General features: G+C 39.2%; 1 protein-coding gene across 8 annotated transcripts in view; it reads left to right on the forward strand.

Annotated features, from left to right (window-relative positions):
* Positions 1-19,749, forward strand: part of MACC1 (MET transcriptional regulator MACC1) — a 501,067-nt gene that overhangs the window by 417,211 nt on the left and 64,107 nt on the right. For all 8 annotated transcript variants that reach the window (XM_044064707.1, XM_044064711.1, XM_044064709.1 and 5 more), the window contains one exon: positions 19,256-19,444. In XM_044064707.1, the coding sequence (XP_043920642.1) occupies positions 19,256-19,444 (189 nt within the window). The remainder of the gene's footprint in view (positions 1-19,255; positions 19,445-19,749) is intronic.

Genomic DNA, 19,749 nt, shown 5'->3' on the forward strand with positions numbered 1-19,749 from the left:
ACTATGCTTGGCACATAACATCCTGTGCCAACTTAAAAAAATACCAGCACTTCAAAGCTTATTAGCTCCTTACTCTAACAAATGTGTACTTTGCTGGAGTACCAAATCCCTGTAAAATGTTACCAAAGCTAATCATAAATCAGGCAACTCTCTTTTCTCGAACTACACATCTAAAATCTGGAATAGTTTTCCATCAGAAATAACATCTATTACCAATTTATCTCACTTCAAAATAACTCAAGTCTCACTTAACCAATACATAGCTATGCTCCTGTACAAATCCTGGATTAGAAAAGAAATCCAGTGCAATGTCCTCTTTACTCTAAACACGCTTTCTCTAGGTAATACTAGTTAATCACACAAATCAGATCACATCTCACTTTACAACACACTTTTACCTATTCTTATTACAATCTAAAAGGTATAGTCACGTACTCTAGTAAAACTATTCTCCTTAAGTTGCAATTATACTATACTGTATCTCCTCCTACTACAGGTTATCAGTCAATATAGTATATTTATGAAAATTGCTCACCCACTTATTGTTATTAATAATACCTGGTTTACACTCCATAAGTCACTCATTTTCTTGATAGATTTCTTCACTTTGTTTTTTTTTAATAGAATAATTCTCTCTTTTCCTGTACTGGACTGTGCAACAATGCCATTAATAACAATATTTACATGAATGTATTTTATCCAATATTATATAACACAAATGTCAAGTCATGTATATGTAATCCTTGTATTTACAATTATAATTATTGTTACATGTTAAATGTGGAGCTTTTCTCCCCAAGCCACCACTGAAAAAGGACTTTTGTCCTGTCAGACTTTTCTGTTAATCAAACCTAAAATAAAAAGAATAAATAAAAAAATAAAAACGGTTACAGTATTCAGGCCTAAGGCCAACTAGAAACACAGTTTCTTTAATATATGGCATATGCACTTTATCACCCATCTAGTGATCAAGCTGTTTGTTAAAAATGGTCAAAGCACTTGACAAATGAATATTAATTGGAATATTGTTACATAATATAGCCATGCCGTTAGTAATGAATGAGTGTTTTATTTTTGTTTTGCATAATTATAAAATTCATAATTCATATTATTATTATTATGTCTCAAAATCTAGTTATTCATGAAGATTTCCATATTAAATTCACCTTGTAAATCAGCAGGCAAGAGGCTATGTGGGGGACAAGAAGTTGGAGGCCTGCTTTAAATGGATGTTTATGGAAGCACCAAAACACTTCAAAATCATCCCACTGGAGAAGTCAGTTAGTGATACAAACTTCCAGTCTTCTCTATGGACACACACACACTCACACCCAGTTGACTGCAGTAAGAATATAACCCCTACCTATCTAAGTACACAGACTACAGAACGCAGTACTTAATGCATGCATCACAGCACAAGTTTAATTTATATAAAACTGCAGGTAAACTTACAGTAGATGACATCAGCAGGCCAAGTGGAGGGGCAAGAGGCTGAAGGCCTGCTTGAAATTGATGTTTGTGCAAGCACCAAAACACTGCAAAAGCATGCCATTGGAGAGGTCAGTTTGGGATGTACACTTCCACTCTTCTTTATGGAGAGACACACACATGCACCCACATACACACACACACAGAACACAGCACTTTATGCAAGCACCATGGCACAAGTCTAATGCATCTAAGACTGCAGGTGAACATATAGTAGATAACATCAGCAAGCCATGTGGGGAATAACAGCTTGGGAGGCCTGCATAGGCACATAACTGTTTAGTGTCACCTGAGCCTAGTAGCCTAACAGATGTATACTGTTTAGAAGCCTGTGTAACAACACCAGTGCCCTTATTGAACATATTTGGCTGTTTGAGTTTGGTAGAGCAAGCCTGTGGGCACCACCAAATGGCCCTGTCGATGAGGGTGCACACTTTGTATTTTGGTTGATATATGTGTTGAAAAATGAGACCCCAGGGTTGTACTGATTGTTGGTGGGGAAACAAATGTGTGGATTGTAAATATATGCACATATAGTTATTCTGTGTAGCCAGTTTGCAATGTTTGCACATGTAGTTTTAGGTCAGACAAAGGGACTGAGAAATGTAGAGCAATATGTAATATATAACTGCTATTATAGCCCACTCCTATCTCTGCTCCAGGCCAGGATTTCCCAATGACTAGGAGCAATAATTGAATATACCTGTTTTCTGTTGTTGGCAGTCTGACATAAATCTTACCTGTTTTTTCCCTGTTTCTGCAATGCTGCTCTACGCACAAACTTGATAAGCCTTCTTAAAAATGTTTTCTAGATGCAGTGCATTGCACAAATGTGGAATTAAAACAAGACAAATAGGATAAATATTTAAACTATGGGATACATAAGCAAAGTCTGTAAAATAACACTACCAATTGATAGTGCACATCCAAAATTTTACTTATATCAGGAATAGAACCCTCATACCAATACAACTTCAGCAAACAGAATGGCTGCCTTACTCCTTTTTGCCACAGAAGCAGCATGCCAGCACACAGCAGGGGTCATTCATCACACAACCAACCACATACAAATGTACACTGCTATCAGACTATGGACTGTATATTGTACAAGTAATTCTCTGTATTATATTTGGACATAGCAGTTAGTAGTCACACAACCAGTTGTGATTATGGTCACAAATATACATCTCTCTGTTTTACATGTTCGTGTTTGTTGATGATTCATCAGTTACCTAACACGTGCAATGTGTAAGCTGATCTACATAACTGTCCTTAAAATGTGAAAGGATATTAACTGGCATAAACACTGTGGGTTTGGGGTAGCTTAGCTGAGTTGCTGTTATGGCAGGTACAAGGGTACACTCCTCTTTTCAGGGATTGGGGGAACACAGCACACTTACTGTTATGACACAAACAAGTCTGAAGTCAGAAACTGCAATATGCAGCCTCTTCTCTTTTGAATGATCTACCAGTATTCTGCAGAGGAATGAATGTGTGAATATTTAATGCCTGAGGCCTACGAATTACAAAAGGACATATATTAGTGAAATAAGTGTCTGTAGTTCCATGTTAATGTAATTTCTGTACAAATCCAACACTATTTACTTGCTTACTGTACCAAGTTAATAGATACAAGGATATGTCATAATCTTCAAAAATACAGTCTAAGTTCAGGATTTACCATGCAAATGCAGCAGGTGACACACCTTTGTTTCAGGGCTGAGTCTGTCTGATACAAGCAGTACACAGTCAATACATGGATAAGTGAAGGTTGTATGAGTTGCCTGGCATCAATTTTAATATATGAATGTGAGTAGGAGAAATATATTAGACCCTAGGTTGCCAGTGAATGTGCTACGTGTTGTGTCTTAGCCAAAGCAAGGGCATAGTGAGCATGCCTATGTCTGCCTACAAGGACAGCTGCTGGTGGTTCCTCCTCAGAGTCCTCCTCTGACTGTGACTGTGGTGACCTAAGCATTGGTGGGAGGATATGTGGCCCTTCTCCTTGCTGACCCTGCTGCAGCTGTTTCCATAGGATCAAATTGTGGAGCATAGCACATACTGTGAATATCTGTGTACATGTGCATCGACTATAATGCAGGGCTCCACCAGATATAGCTAGGCACCCATACCGTGACTTCAGCAACCCAAACACTTGCTCTATGATGTTTCTGGTTTGAGTGTGTTCCTCATTATGGCGTTCTTCTCTGGGTGTATGTGTGCTTCTGATGGGTGTCATCATCTGCAGTTTCAGGGTGTAGCCAGCATTTGGGATGTTCCCCCTAGCAAGCATCTGGTATAGCTGTGATGTGTGCCAGATATGGGAGTCATGATAACTGCATGGGTTGCCAGCATACACATTCAAGATAATTCATTAGGCATTGCACACAGCTTGGCAGTTGATGGATTGGAATCCCTTGTGGTTCATGTAGTCTACCCTGCTCACCAGGTGGTGCCTTAATGTGTACATGAGTCCAATCTATGGCACCCAGTACTTCATGGTAGTGCACTACATGATAAAACTGCTGCTTATTGCTGGCCCTCTCCTCAACAGAAGAGGGAAAATATATGTTCTCAGTGGCATGTATGAGCATAGCATCAAGGAACTAATGGATGTTCCTAGATGCTGATGTTTGTGACACAGCCATCATGTGCCCAGTTGGTCTTTGTAAAGCACCTGTAGTTAATATTTTAAGCGCGACACATACCTTCATTCCCACTGGGATGATTCCCCTCAGTTGGCTCTAGCTTTGAGTTGAGGGCGGCAGAGCTCACAGAGTTCTTGTAATGTGTCCCTGTCCTCCCTGTAGTGCTGTACATTCACCAGCTCATTTGCACCAGGAAAGTTACCCTGGGCTGGGGGGGGGGGGGCTGAACACTCTTCTCCTTCTTGACATAAGCCTATTGTCAGCATCACCAGCAGAACTGCTTCAGCTTCTAGCACATACAGATGTAGAATAGCTGCAGCAGCCCCTAGTGTTATCTCAGTTAAAATTTCCAAGTCTCTACTCCAATGGTATTGAAGTATTGAGAAAAATAAGAATGTAGGCTACACAGATTCTTAACACATTTGTTGAATAAGTCCACTTTGTGAGAGTAGATAATTAAGATGCAGTTTACTTGCTTAGGCTGTAGTTAGCATGAATTTAACACACCTGCTGAGTGATCAGTAGTGCACTATGCACACCTTCGTTCAGCTCCACACACTGTCACATAAATCAGGTATGCATAAGGAAAATTCATATTTTTATCTCTGTTTTCCTGATATTTCACAAACATGGGACTTAAAATGTGACGTGAAGCTTGAACATCCTATACTTGAACCCAAAACCATTGAGACTATAGCACTACACATACACATGCTGCCACAGGAATAGTTGCATGACAAGTGCACTAAAACTAGCCTCTTATTGTTCCGTTTCTCATGGGTGTGCTAAGATCAAACATGTTAAGAAAAAAAAGGGGAATCTCCCCCCCCCGATGTCATCACTGACTGTTGACATCCATTGGAAAGAAAAACACTGTATAGGTGCCTACACGATGTGAACATCCCTATAGGGTTGCTCTTTTTTGTGATTCATCAAATGTACTGGGTTTTGGCCTCACTTGCATAATGACCATGCTGGCAACCTGGAATCTACACAGTTAGTAGCCATGTAAGCAGGGAAACTGCATGAAAGTGCAATGTTGTAAACACAAGGCATGGTATTACTTTGACTAAATATGTGATACATAGTACATAATGGTTACAGTGCATTACAATACTCTGTCTCATGTGTTTTGACCATTTTTAGCAGCCTGCATTATATACAAGTTTATTCTTCATTTGGGGGTGGAGGACCAAAGATGCATTTATCTTATGGCAGTTATAATGACTTTTTTTGGGAAAATGATTTCCTAACATCCACGATGTATACTTAACCCATAATATGTGTGGTGTTATTGTTAGGGTCAGTTCGGTCAGTATTTTAGGATTTGTACTTGTCCTTGTTTCCATGTAGACTCCTGTACTTGGACATTTTCTGAGTACACTGCCGACACGTATACAGAGGCTACACAGTTTCATTATAGGTTGTTGGATTGCTCAATCGCGTTGATTTGCTTCATTAGCATCAATTTCAGCTAGTGAGCCACTACACGGAGCTTACTGAGTCTAAAACTTTCTGCACCCGTGTACACATTGCGCCGCGACACACACATGATAAAAATTACCGTTTAATCCTAACTGAATTCCCACCAAGGTCAAAGCAGATGTTATCTAAATGACAAGAACATTATTAAATTATATTAACATTAATTATTGTTATTAAAATGTATGTTTTTGTTAAATGCATTGCTATTGATATTACATTTTTGCATCTTCACATATATGTAGCATTTTGTTTTGTTTTTGCATGATGCAATGCAAGGTGATGTGGTTTGTTTTTGCCTACGTATCAGTCTTATTTGCCCACATATTATGTTCTCATAAAATGTACTATTTTTTGTCTTTTTTTTTTTTCTTTGTTAATTTTATGTGGCATTTTTCTTTCTAGGCAGCCAATAAAAAATAGGTTACTCCCAGCTGGATGTAACCACTTATTAAACGGAATACATAATAAGTAAATAGTACAGGCAGATTCAGATAATTGTGCTTTTATTTTATCAGTGGACTTCAAAGACCATCTAGATTCAGAAATATTTGATGCATTATGGTAGGCAATCTAGCACTACATGCAGCCACATGTAGGAGGTGTACGTTTGAGAGACACACTCAGCATAAGTGGTGGTAGTTAGGCAGCATTGCAACTCAAGGTATATGCTAATGACAGCATAATGAGATGGTTATGAGAAACAGAATTATAGTGAGGGGATCCATGTATACAAATGAAGTAACAAAAGATGGTATAGTCCTTCAGGAATATATACAGAGTACAATGTGATGTGTGCACACCAGTTCTAATGACTGTAGCAAAGTCCTGATCTACACACAGGGGAGTCATGGAAATTTGCTTTAGGTTGCCATAGCATTATTCAACAAATATGTATATGTAACAGGCTAATATTGCTGATATAAGCCATAATGGTGAGTCTTTGCTCTGGGAGGTGCAGTGTTATCCACCCATTCTTAACATTTCAAGACCTTCAAGATACTGATATTGTGGGCTTGTATCATATGGATATGGACACTAAGCAAGAGCTGGTAGACGTGGGTCAACCTTATCTGCAGGCACATGGGATCCCAGCAGATACAAAAGTATGTGTATCTTTCCATATACTCATACAGAGCCCTTTCAGTGACCAGTAGAGGACAAAGTGAGGTATTTAAGGCCCTGCCTGAAGAATACTCCAGCAGTTTCTTTATGCCATGCTGTACCATGTGTGGAAGCATATGTAGTTTTCAAGCACCACAGAAGAGAAAGTCAATGACATGTAGGATTTCTATGAAATATCCCATTTCCCTAAGATGCTGGGAGCCATAGATGACACCCTCATTGAAATAAAGGCCCCACCTGATGACATGTGAAGAAGACATGTGAACTGTTAAGGCTATCACCCCATCAACTGCCAGGAGTTTTGTAATGCACAGGGTTCATCTACAATGTCCCACCAGGCCACCTAGATAGTTACCATGGCTCACACATGTAGAACATATGGGACCTTTACCACTGGCTTTTGAGGGCTGACTTCCATCAGGGCATATTATTGGCAATGTCAGATATGAGGAGGAGCCCTGATTGATGATACCCATCTGAAATTCACAGACCATGACGGATCATTGATACAACTGTGGCATACAATAAACCTAGATAATTGTGGAGCTTGTGTTATGACTGCTAAAGACATGTATTCACTGCCTGGATGTATTTGGAGGTGGTCTGCAGTATGATGCTGGCATTTCAGCTAAAATATTCGCAATGTATGCAGTGTTACATAATATGAGAATTAGGAAACTTGAAGCAGGGAGACCATTTGCAGGATGAACATCTCCCAGCACACAAGGCAGTAGAGAGTGAGACAAATGAGAAGCTGGAATAAGATCCAACAACAGAGGAAAAACATATACGCTACAGTAAAAGTGATACATACAGACCCAATACCAGACTACACTTACCCACACATAGGCCACACTGTGTATTAGATATAGTTTACCCATATAACAAAGTACAAAAGGGTAGGGCAGGGCACAGCTGTCATCATTTGCACAAGTGTGCAATGTCTTCCCCAGGGAAGTATGAGTGTTGTACAACATGAACACTTTGGAGTGCACTATGTATATGTCTGAGGTGGGCATGTAAGGGATCATTAAAATGCTTTGAAAGAGGCCACTGTCATTGGTTGTTTGTGAGTGTAAGTCACTGGGGTTGGCAGTGTTGCATATGTGAGTGTGCTATTAGACTGCAGTTGCTGTACTGTGATTCAGTAAAACAGACTGGTTCAAGACATGCTTGTAAGATGAGTGGGCATCTGATGTCCACCCCTGCCAAGAGGAGCTGGCTTTACCAGGAGTTTCATTTGTAGTACACAGCCCTATCCAGAAATAGGTGTGCTGCATGACCATGTGCGACATCCATCACCACATCTGTCACTGCCATTAGTGCTATGATCTCAGAGATCCCGTCCCCGGCCCATAAGCACTCCACAACTGCTATCACCATGGAAGTGCTGACACTGCCTGAATGTGACCTTAGCCATCCATGTCTATGATGGCTACCATTTACAGAGGTTGAAGTGAAGCTGCTCCATGAACCATGCTTTCAACATAACATTTGAGTATAGCAAGACCTGTTAAAGATGTCACACGCATGGGACATACACTCACATAGATCATACTGCACATCCTGCAGTAGCAGAATCATCTCTGCAAATGCTGAGATGGTGCTAGCCTGTGCCTCTATAAAGACCCTCCACATACACTGCATTGTATCCATGGACACAACTATTTCTGGGGTGGATAGTACGCATGTCATCTCTATACAGCATTACTGATGCCCATGTGATCACACCTGGCCCTGTAGTGCTTGTGACAGACATGGATGGCTGAGCTACAAGGGATGACACTCTGTCTGTCCGTACTAACTTGCCCTTCCTGTGTGATGATTGTGTGTTTCTTGAGTGGTGTCCACAGACACAGAAACTGTGTCCATGGTCTGGGTAGGGGATCTTGTTTGCACACTCCTCATGTCCAGTACTGAGACTGTTATCAAAGACCATGCCACCTGTTCACAATCTTCATTGTCAGTCTGGCCTCCCATCAACATCAGGCTGTAGAAGTTACATAGTGGTTCAGCCAGATTATCACCTGTTAAGGCAGCAAAGCAGAACACAAAGTGTAAGTGTGACCTATCAGTTCTACTTTACTTCCAGTACAGATTTAACAGGATGGTGACTAATGACAATAAGGGTAATATAACCTTACCTTGTGCAAGGGACCTTTGATGTACCTAAAGTACAGGAAACACACAATGCCAGTGCCATGTGCACTAATAAAGGAATCAATACAAATTATTAATGGTTTAATAGAGGAAGAGCAATACACATCTGGCCATCTCCAGTGGGTACTCTTGAGTCTCGCTGTAGCTTGGATCCAATGTCTAACCCATGATAGTGAGACTGTGATGAGTACAATCTCCCATGGAGAGAGAACAGACACTCCTCAATCTCCATCAGTGGTATCTCAACCAGCAGCCTTCCTTCCATTTCCATACTCTCCTTTGCAAAATAGACAGCACAGTTATTCACACTGTGGATAATGTCAGGGCTCTACATCTGATTTGCTTGTGGTTGCAGTCCTGACTACCAACAGTGTTAATGTCATATTATGATCCTCTCAAGCACTGCCTCCTGCCTAAGCAGCCATTGCCCATGGAGATGAAAGGCCTTCAGTAACATTTCATTATCTATGTTGGAGAACATGTTCTTCTGCCCCTTTGCATTTCTAGGTATATTGCTGTGTGGAGAAAGAACACACCATATGCGTATTCCGGTATGGACTGCTTGTCTGGCTACTGCCCATCCTGTAAACTCAACTGGAAATGCTAATATGTAGATAGAGGGGGTATGCTGTACAACCTTCCCTCAATAACAGGCAGATAAACTCCACCACATGAAAAACATAAACACACACACACACACACACACACACACACACACACACACACACACACACACACACACACACACAAACTTAATCCATTATAGTTAAACACAATGGCAGTTGTCATCCCCACCAACATCACAATATAATGGGGTATAAGTTTTGCAAAATGCACACCTCTGTATGTACAGCACAAGGTTAGGTTTTACCCACAGTGATCCTATTCCACAGATGCACAGCCACAGTGACAAAAACAATAGGACATAGGATGGAGCTATACTAATATAATGTGACTGTTACAGTGCCATGGTCATGTTTGTCACACCTATGGAAACCCCAAGGGAATATTATACAAAGGTGTTATGTATATCTTAACATTTCACAAGGGAGTGCTGGCCTGACTCCATTAAGATGTTTTAAATTACTTTAGGGTGCACCTCCTAGTAACCTTCTCATTACCTGTCTATAACCTCTCTACTTCACTGACCATTTTACCCTATTAAAACAGTTGACAGTCATGGTTTCCCACATCTAGTATGCCTACAATGAAATATTACTTCCTAATTACAGACCAGTAAGAGTAAAGAAAATGTTACAAATGCCTTCAGCAAGTAGTACTTCTGCTTTCCTTGGGATTATTTGACTTCCACTGGAGAAATTCCTTTCCTCCAGAGAGCTGCACATTTTCTTCTATAGCATAATGAGACTGTCTGCTGCCATTGAAGCTTATATCATGCTGAATTGAGCCTGTGAGCATGATCATGGAAATGAGGACTTAACTCACGAAAGCCTCTGAACCACTCATTCTAAGCGTTATGCCTATAAGCGTATATGTAGAGTCCTGTGTACATGTCTACATGGAATTGAGCACACACCTGAGCACCTCTGACATCAGCAGAAGCATCATTTTACTTCTGGATAAGCCAGGGAGCCATGAGTCAAGAAAACTCACAGTCTTTTTGATAGCCAAAGTAAATGCTGTAACAGTGAACTGTGTCTGTCACCTTTTAAACTTTTATATTCTTCTGCACATCTTCAAAATGACATCATCTAAATAGAATCCTGGCACTGGCTTTACTTTGCACTGCAGTTTTCACAATGGGAAATGAGTGTGATCTCAAGATGCAAGGCACTATTCTCTGATATGAGACCTAGTGAATCACCATGGCTTCAGATGACACTGGTGCTTACAGGGTACCCAAATGGTGCTCATAAGAGTGTATAATCTTTTTCTTCCTCCTTCAAGAAGACCGCCAGGACTACTTGCTGGGAGACACTCGGGTCCCCAGTATAAGGTAGATATCTGGCACTTTCTCACTAGGGAAGTTACAGATGCCATCAGCATTCCCTGAACTGTCTAGCAGTATAGGTACCACTACAGTGAGCAGACAAGGTGACAACCAAACCTTTCCTCACTGATGGGAAGAAGAGGTGAGAGCGAGAACTCCTGAGATGTCCTGTGAGAGTATATATATATATATATATATATATATATATATATATATATATATATATATATATATATGAAATTCTGCCAGTGTGGAGTGTACTGTACTTATGTATCTGTATTTGTTCCGTAGCTCAGGATGTCATAGCAGAGAATGTCTAGCAGTGTCAGTGGAGGTTGGCCTGCCTTTCCAGGCACAGATGTGAATGTACTTGTTTTGTAATTTACAGTTAAAGGTATAGCTATCACTTCCTTGGTATAATTATTGGATACACTCCCATAATGCAATGAAAGGCTTCTTAGGAAGCTTAACTAAGGGGGTATGTCATTACATTTTGCTTAGTGTGTATAACCTGTCAGCTGTTTGGAAAGTAGATCTGTGCTATACTCTGCTAGTAAGTGTACCTATTTATTGGTATTAGAGCACCTCATCTGGTAGCACATTTATGTTTCTTGTTGCACAATCAAAAAGGTGTGGATTATGTTCTCAACCCAGGCACTTTTGTCTCATCTACACTACAGTAAAGGGAAGGGGGGATAATAATTTCAAGTGCACTGTCCTTTAGATCAGAATTTACTGAGGCTTCATCTGCCTGACGTTGTAGTACTTGCAGTGGTTTAACATGATTCCATACAATTACCAGAGTGAAAAGGGTAACCTCACTGGTGCTCTGCGCAATTTCATGAAGTCAATAGAAATTCCAACCATATGTCCCCGGATAACCGCCAACTGGCATACTGAAATGTCCATGCTCATCAACAGATACATGCATATATGTATATAAAGAATGGGATAACTTTGGTAGTGTATACATTAAAACATGGCTAAATATTCCCACACAGAGACATTGCTGCATTTAATCCTACTTACAGGACAGAACTTCACTGGACAATTACAGGCAGTGCAGTCAGGATACAGTTGTTCATGCAAGTGGTTCAACTTGTAGATGTTACACATCGGGTTATATATCTTTGCATTTGTAGAAAGCCAATGATGTTTTCTCAAGAAACTACCACAGCTGTGATTGAGCTATTAAGTTAGCATAATTACTTAGTTCTGTTTTTCATTCTATTATAATTTCTCTCTCTTACTGTCTTTGTCACTATCCTTTTTGTTAAATTGATTTTTTTGGGATTATTATGTTCTTTCTCTAAATTTATTTTTCCTTTTGTACAGCAGCATCCAAAACAGTGCTTGTGGTTATGCCAGAGACCACCAAACCTCATATCTAAGACCACCTACACCATCAGCAGCTCAAACAGCCAGGGCCATCTCCCCAGAACTATTTGTAGTAGAGGTTGATAGGCCCTCTTGCCTTGCCCAGGATGGTTGTTCTTGTAGGTTCCAATGCCAGGTGTGCTGATCCCCTGGTAAGATAAGAGCCAGCTGTCAGAGGTGGTAGAGGAGATAGATGACTCCTCTTTCAGCTTGCAGAGTCACATATTTTTTTACCAGTGGGATCAACCATTTGTGCCAGGAACCAGGGGTGGGATGCACAAGTGTGTGTCTTGACTACTAGTTGGTTTGATACAGACCAGGTGGTAATTTGTTTATTTTGTTTATTTATTTGCATTTGTTTACTATGAAAGTCCAACTGTGCCAGAAGACCATTTTCAGTGGAGGCCTGGAGAGAAAAGTTCCACAGAAATATAAGCAAAATACAATAATTAGATAGTACAATAGTATACATACAGTTACATGCAGAATATATATCATCTAGTTAGTCTATACAAAGTAGTATTCAGTACAGTTTTCTAGTAGATACAGGTTCAAAAACAAAAACACACAAGCATTTCAGTGAAGATCACTGTGAGAAAAATAAAATCAGTACTGTGTGCATGTTAAATAATAGTTATGAACAAATAGATTTCCTTTATATTTATTTTTTGAGTAGTGATAAACACTGAGGATAGGAAGAAGATAAGGTAAGGAGTGGACAGTTTGTTGAGGGAGTTATAAATATCTTGCCAGTCTGGTTTGGTGCAGGAGCAATGTCAGTTTTTGGATAGATGTTCAAATAGTAATTAACACAGCAAGTAGTGAAATTGGTAGATTCAGGTGGTCATATTGACCATATATCCATTCTATTATTTCCATCTCTTTCTATGCCTTCTATTGTTTTTGTCCAGTCCTCCCCATCAGCATTCTGTTCCTTCTGTTTGTCCGATGTCTCCTAATTGGCTGTGTCCTCCTCTCTCCATATGTCATCACTTCACCTATGTGTCTTGTCTGTCTTCTATGTTTGTGTATGTGCCCCTGCTACCTTCTCTAACCTTCTTACTATTCCTTTAATTGCTCTTACTTCCTTATACACCTTATCTTCTTGGTATATAGAAAATGGGCACCTGTTAAAAAATGTACTATCCTATCCCTCGCCATCCTGTTATTACTTAGCAGTTCCTGTCATGTGCATCCCTCCTCTTGCTTTCCCTTTTTCCTCACTGTCTTAAAACTCCTATTTCCACTCTTTAAACTGTTTAAAATAGTGGATGGACCCAGTGCAGTTAGCCCTTTAAGGCTGATAGCTTCCTTTCCTGTCTTGCCACGTCTGTGTACGCATGAACACCCTGAGCCATGTCAATACATGTACATGCGCCATATTCTGAAGACTTCATCGTCACTTTACTTAGCATCCACTGGGGAGTATGTGCCTTCACCTAAGGCCTTACTGTGGCCACATTTTTTTTTTTTAATTAGCTGCTGCTTTCACACAGCCTTTTCTCTGTGTTAATTCTTGATGAGCTTAGAACCACATTGCGTCTGAAAGGTAAACAGTTGACTCAGTGTGATCACACAGGCCTTGCTTCTGAATCCCAGGGAATGAAACTCCTAGATATAAAACAAGAAAGGAAAAGGTTTTTGCAGCGAAAGTCATAACACAGAGATCAGATGTTATGAAATCAACTGGCTTTACTTGTGCAGATACTCTTCAAAATGAGTGAAGGTAGTATATTCCAGGGAAGAGGAATTTCTTTATTTTTACCTCTGTTGTCCAGTTTGCTAATCCTGAAGTATTCTGCATATTATTAGAAAAGTCTTAGTGTTCTTCCCTGCAGGTAAGACTGATGCAAAATTCAGTAATTTTACTTCAAAACTTATTGATGAATTTACTGTGGGAGAAAAATGGATAACATTATTGATAATGTAATACCAGGCTGAAGTGATGCATATTTGTGTTATTCATGTGATAACATATGACATATATTTAAAATTTTAAATTATTATGCTTTGCTACAAACAACTATACTAGCAATCATAAGCCCTGACATGAGTGGCCAACTGTATTGTTTAGATGCCCTTTCTAATTCAGAGCCAGGCCCATGTCCACAACAGTGTTTCCACAGGGTCAATAGAATCACCACAGTGGGCCATTTCTATGACCATGCTACATACTAATGAGGAATTCTGGGGCAGTGGCTACTGCTAATTAACCATGTGGTAACCACCAAAAATGCCTGTGGGAAGTAATTTACACTACTTGCTGTGTTAATTAATATGGTCAAAATGCTGTGTTCCCTAACATTCCCAGCACTGGCAGCAATTACACCAAATTCCAAGACATGAAAATTATTACATAATAAGTCTTCCTCGTTGCAGCTAAACTGGTCTCTGAATTGTATTTTATGTGATTGCATAAATTACAACTTTTGGCCATTGCAATTTATGTGAACATAAGGTTCATTTTTAATCTCAGCCACATACTCTTTGTTAGTCATTCTGAAAGACACAGACTTATTGCAGGAAACAAAAACAATTACTTGTCCTCTGTTTAGCAATGACTTGTCATCTGTACTCTGAATATTTAGTCCTGAGTCACAGTTTCATTTAAATTATGTGATATTCCACAGTTTTGGTACACTTCTAAGACAGATATTATTTGAGACCATGCTAAGAACTATTTGAACTGCCCAACAAATTTTTTGGTTTTGTGTTGTGAAGTTCTCCTTTGTAAATAGTATCACTTATTTATTGTCTGTCTTATAGTGCATTTTAATAGAAGTTTATTGTAAATTATCTTTTCTAGTTTCATAGGTTCATAGGTAAGTACTAGGCTAGCTGCCTTTGTGGGCCATTTTAATCCTAGCCAAGTTCCCTTTTTATGCTTGAAGTAACCTATCTGTTTTGTTAGAGACTAACCTTACTTATAACATGGTTGGTAATTACATATTACTCCTAACAGAAATATCTGGGATCATATCATAGATAATTTGAGGGAATACATGTATGGGATTAAGCATTTAGGAGTTGCCTCTGTCCATTAGTAGTACAGGGGGCAGTCCCAGGGTAAATTTCTTGTTTCCCATTGATGGATCTAAGTTGTGGTTGAATAAGGACAGGGATGAACTTTGTTTCATGTGGATGAGGAGTCTGCTCCAGAGCAGCAGTGCCATCTGTGAGATATACCTATCCCTCTAAACCATTCTGTTGATTTTGCATAAGATGTTTAGATTCCTAGACTGAGTATTTCTAATGACATTTCATTTGCTGATGTGCAGTAAATCCATTGATAATGGGCCATAGGATGCCTTGTATGCCAGATACAGGTCACTTCATAGCAGTCTGTAGGATACAGAGTATAGTGACAGGCCTTTGAGTCATTCCATGTAGGACATGTTTTTTAGCCCTTGTATTCTTTCAGTAAGGTATCTGTGTGGGTGTACCATTTGTTGCATGTATTTGGTCAGCTAAATCCCAAATGATTGGCCTAATAAGGGCTCAGTCAATGGTGACAATGACATCCCAATATCTAGACACAATCCCTTTATTTATAAGCTGTGCAATATAGAAAGACATTCTTAACAATGGACACATGTTGGACAAAGGCTAGGTCACTGTCCACATAAGTTCCCAAATCCAGAACAACTGGGTCAACTCTTAGGGCCATATTTTCAATGTGGCAGTTCCCTGGGGTTGATGACTTCCTGAAAGATGCAAGAATCTATTTTTTGTCTTTTAGTTTCAGTCCATGATATTGGCATCAGTTATTTATTTGGAACAAACCTTCCTGCATAATAGCTATGTCATTTGAGGATTCAGTAACTGCTCCTAGCTTGCAGTCATTTGCAAACTTAGACAGACAGTGCCCTTTGGTTTAGGTTTTACTTCAGAGAAGTAGATGCCAAACAGGGGTGATGTCCCTGCACAGAACTCTGGGGACTCCACTGATGACTGGTCTTTTTGTAGAGTTACTGTTCCCTATTCTTATTACCTGCATCCTATATTTGAACCAGTTGGCAATCCAGTGGGTGACTTGGTGGAGTATTCCCAGTTTATTTAGGTTTTCTACGATGTCTGAACAGGGAAGTTTGTCAAGCTTTGGCCAGGTCAAGATATGTGGTGTGTACCATTTTGTCTTCATTCATTGCCTTGATGATCTGCTAATTTTATTGCTGCTAATCCTCATTTATGAAAAATCAAGCCTCATTCCCACTTCACCTAATTTATTTATTTCCTTATGATGATACAGCTAGAAAAAAAAAAATGTTCCTCCTTAAGAGTGAGGGTTGAGCAACAGGAGTGATGAAATAATTGAGCTTTTCTTCAGACCATTGTGTATTTCATCTGTATATCAATGAGGGTTTAACCCTCACAAGCATAGCAGGTAATCTGTGGTCTCTATGGGGCAGTCTAACTAACGTTGACACTACGTCATTTCTGTCTATTTCTCAACCAGTTCCTCTAGTGCCAGACACACTAATCAAACTCAGATTGTCTGGGTCATAGTGAGGGCTTTATCCCTCCATGTCAGGCAACTCCACTGAGGCTTTCTTGTGTTGAAATGTATCAATAGTGTACCTGCTGGAAGGAAAAGAAATGTACATGCATTGTTGCAACTGAATTAAATGTATATGTTTCAACAGATGGTACTGGAAGAACGGAGGTTTATCACAATCCAGACGCAGCAAACTTTAAAATAAATCTGAAATAAAATTACTTTATGGGTTAAGCCATAAAGATGTTATCCCACAGTTTTCAATGTATCAGTATCTATTATAGAGAATAGTTAGTAGCTCTGTAGGAGGAGTAGAAGTGTTAAAATGATTTTATGACTTCTAGAAGCAGCAGCAGATCTGAGCAAAGCTCTGTCTTAGTGTATTATAATGGGATCAGTACTGATCCCCGAAGCACAAATAACCGGGCATACTTCTGCAAAAATGCTTTTTTTTTACCGAAAAAGCACTTTTGCGGAAGTATGCCTGCAGCTAGAGAGAGTTGTGAAGGAATGACTGTTGCAGAGATCGTACTACGGTGTGGATAAGGGAATATTCCCTTTTCCTCACTGTAGTGCGATCTAGGAGTGAGAATATTAAAGTAGGGGGTGTGTGGGGGGCACATCCCATCACATGGGGGTGCAGGGGGACTTGCCCCCTGCATAATAGTAGATTTATTGTTTTTTTTTTTTAACACACTTTAATGAAAGCACTTTCATTAAAGTGTGTTCGGTTATTGTGGATTCGGACTATTGAACTTTTGTTCAATAGTCCTAGATCCATTATAACATATAAGTGCTAAAATCCTGTCAGCTTCTAGTGATGAGGGATAGTGTGGGAAACACCAGATGTATGTGATATCATTCTGTAACCCAGAAATAATATTTAGATATTAGGAGATTGCTCTCAGCATTATGCATTCTTTCTTGGATCTGACAACAAGGACCACTCACCAGCATTATCTTGCCTTGCTCTGTTCAGTAAGTAACTTAACTAAGGAACAGTAATTCTTTTACATTAGTCAGAAAAATATAGTACAATTAGAAGTACTGTTTCCTATAACTGTGTTAATCTACTCAGCTGTGTTATTTTCAATATTTCCTGTGGCTAAAATTCTGGTGTTTACTGTAAATAGATATTTAGTATTTCTTGTTCTTTTATTATTTATTATTAAATATATTTAAACTTTTAATTGTGGATTGTCCTTTTTAGAATATATTCAGATTTTGAGAGTATTTGCATATATTTATTTGGTGATATCTGTGGCCACTCCTGAAAGCCTTTCTGTTTGGTCAACATTACCATTTGTATTAATACTAATTTCATTCAGTATAATTGGGTACCTTTGTAAGAGCCTTGCAGTAGCTGGCAGGGATTCTGGTGCCAGTGATAACTTCCTTATAGTCTGGGCAGAAGGGGGCACACCAGGTGGATCTGAGCCAGCCTTTCACTAGTATGTGTGTGTGTGTGTGTGTGTGTGTGTGTGTGTGTGTGTGTGTGTGTGTGTGTGTGTGTGTGTGTGTGTGTACAAATCAAATGTTGAGTGTGTGTGTCAGCTGCTTGGAGCAGGGACACAAAGCACTGGTTTCACAGAGAGGGTGTGGGAGGGATTAGCTTGGAACCCCAGCTAAAGACTCAACTCTAAGCTATGCTAATGTGAGCCTCATTGGCATTCTGGACAAGTATAGAGAGGAGCCAGCCCCCTGACCGAGCATGTTCCCTGGTTGCTCTTAAGGGAAACTGTGCTTAATGCAGAGAGGTCTGCATCTGGAAATACAGAGTGTATCCATTTGCATTCCAAGTGAACATCCCTCTCCAGTGAAAGTTGTGAGGATTCAGGCTTCTTGATTTCTAGCCCAAAGTGGGGATGTCACAGGCTCAATGGCCAAGAGGAGGAGGAGGAGTGAAACAAATAAAACAAGTTTTATTCCTCCGTGTCAGTAGAGCTGGCATAATTTTTATATAAATCATGCTTGCAAGTGCATCATTCTTTATTTTTTTCCTTCTCCTATGGGCAATTACAACCATTCTGGGAACTTGGTATGTATGGCAGCCTCATTAAAATAAGTATTAATGCTTAATACCTTTTGATAAAATGCCATAGAATGCTTTGGATACTGTTATACAATAGTAATGTAATCTTTTTGTTTAAACTGGACAACAAAGTTATTGTACACATTTTTGCAGAGAGCGTGATGTAAATTTCTCATTAATTAGTAGTGTATGCTTTTTTAAATCTTTATTTAGATGTTTTCTAATTATTGTCTCTTGGACCTGAAAGACATTTTCTATTATTTTAACACTGCAATCAGGTTTGCCATACAATATCTGTTTACATAAGATTACCTTATATAGTTATTGTTTTTCCTATGACTAAGTACTGTCTGCTAACTATAGATGTAAATTGCCAATATATAAATTGTGTAAATCAGTTGTGTAATTTTTATCAGTCTTTAGATTTTTAAGACCATTTTTTCTTTTCACAAAACTTATACATTACACATTTGAAACCCTTTCTGCAATTTCTTTAGGGTCTTTTGAAGATTAACTGTCAGGGGACTGTGGCACAGATCACCCAAGATGTAATTGTCTTGTCTACTGCTGTACAGCTGGGAGTTCACTGGAGGGAACTGGCAGAAAAACTTGCAGGACTTACAAAACAGCAGATTAAAGAATATGAAGTTCCACACAGAATCAGGAAACAAGAACTGAACTCAGAAGTACGTGTTGTTAATTTCTGCACCTACATAGTTTCTTTAGTTTTATTTTTAAATTTCTGATTTGCATGGCATCTTTAGGTGCATTTTGTAAATTCTAAATTGAATGTTTTGTGTGAAATGTGTTAAAAGAAAATATTAGTAACAATTTCTGTGAATGCACTTTAGTCGTTAGCTTAGTAGTTTATTTCATACCATTTAGTAGTTTTCCCATTAAAAGTTCAAGGAAGGTAAGTGCACACCACTGAAAAGTGAACATTTAAATGAGATCAGAGGAACTATGCATTCAGTTTGAAATTACAGCATCT

The sequence above is a fragment of the Protopterus annectens genome, chromosome 3.part0 (assembly GCF_019279795.1).
Source record: "Protopterus annectens isolate FY-2018-M chromosome 3.part0, PAN1.0, whole genome shotgun sequence".
Classification (NCBI taxonomy): Eukaryota; Metazoa; Chordata; order Ceratodontiformes; family Protopteridae; genus Protopterus; species Protopterus annectens.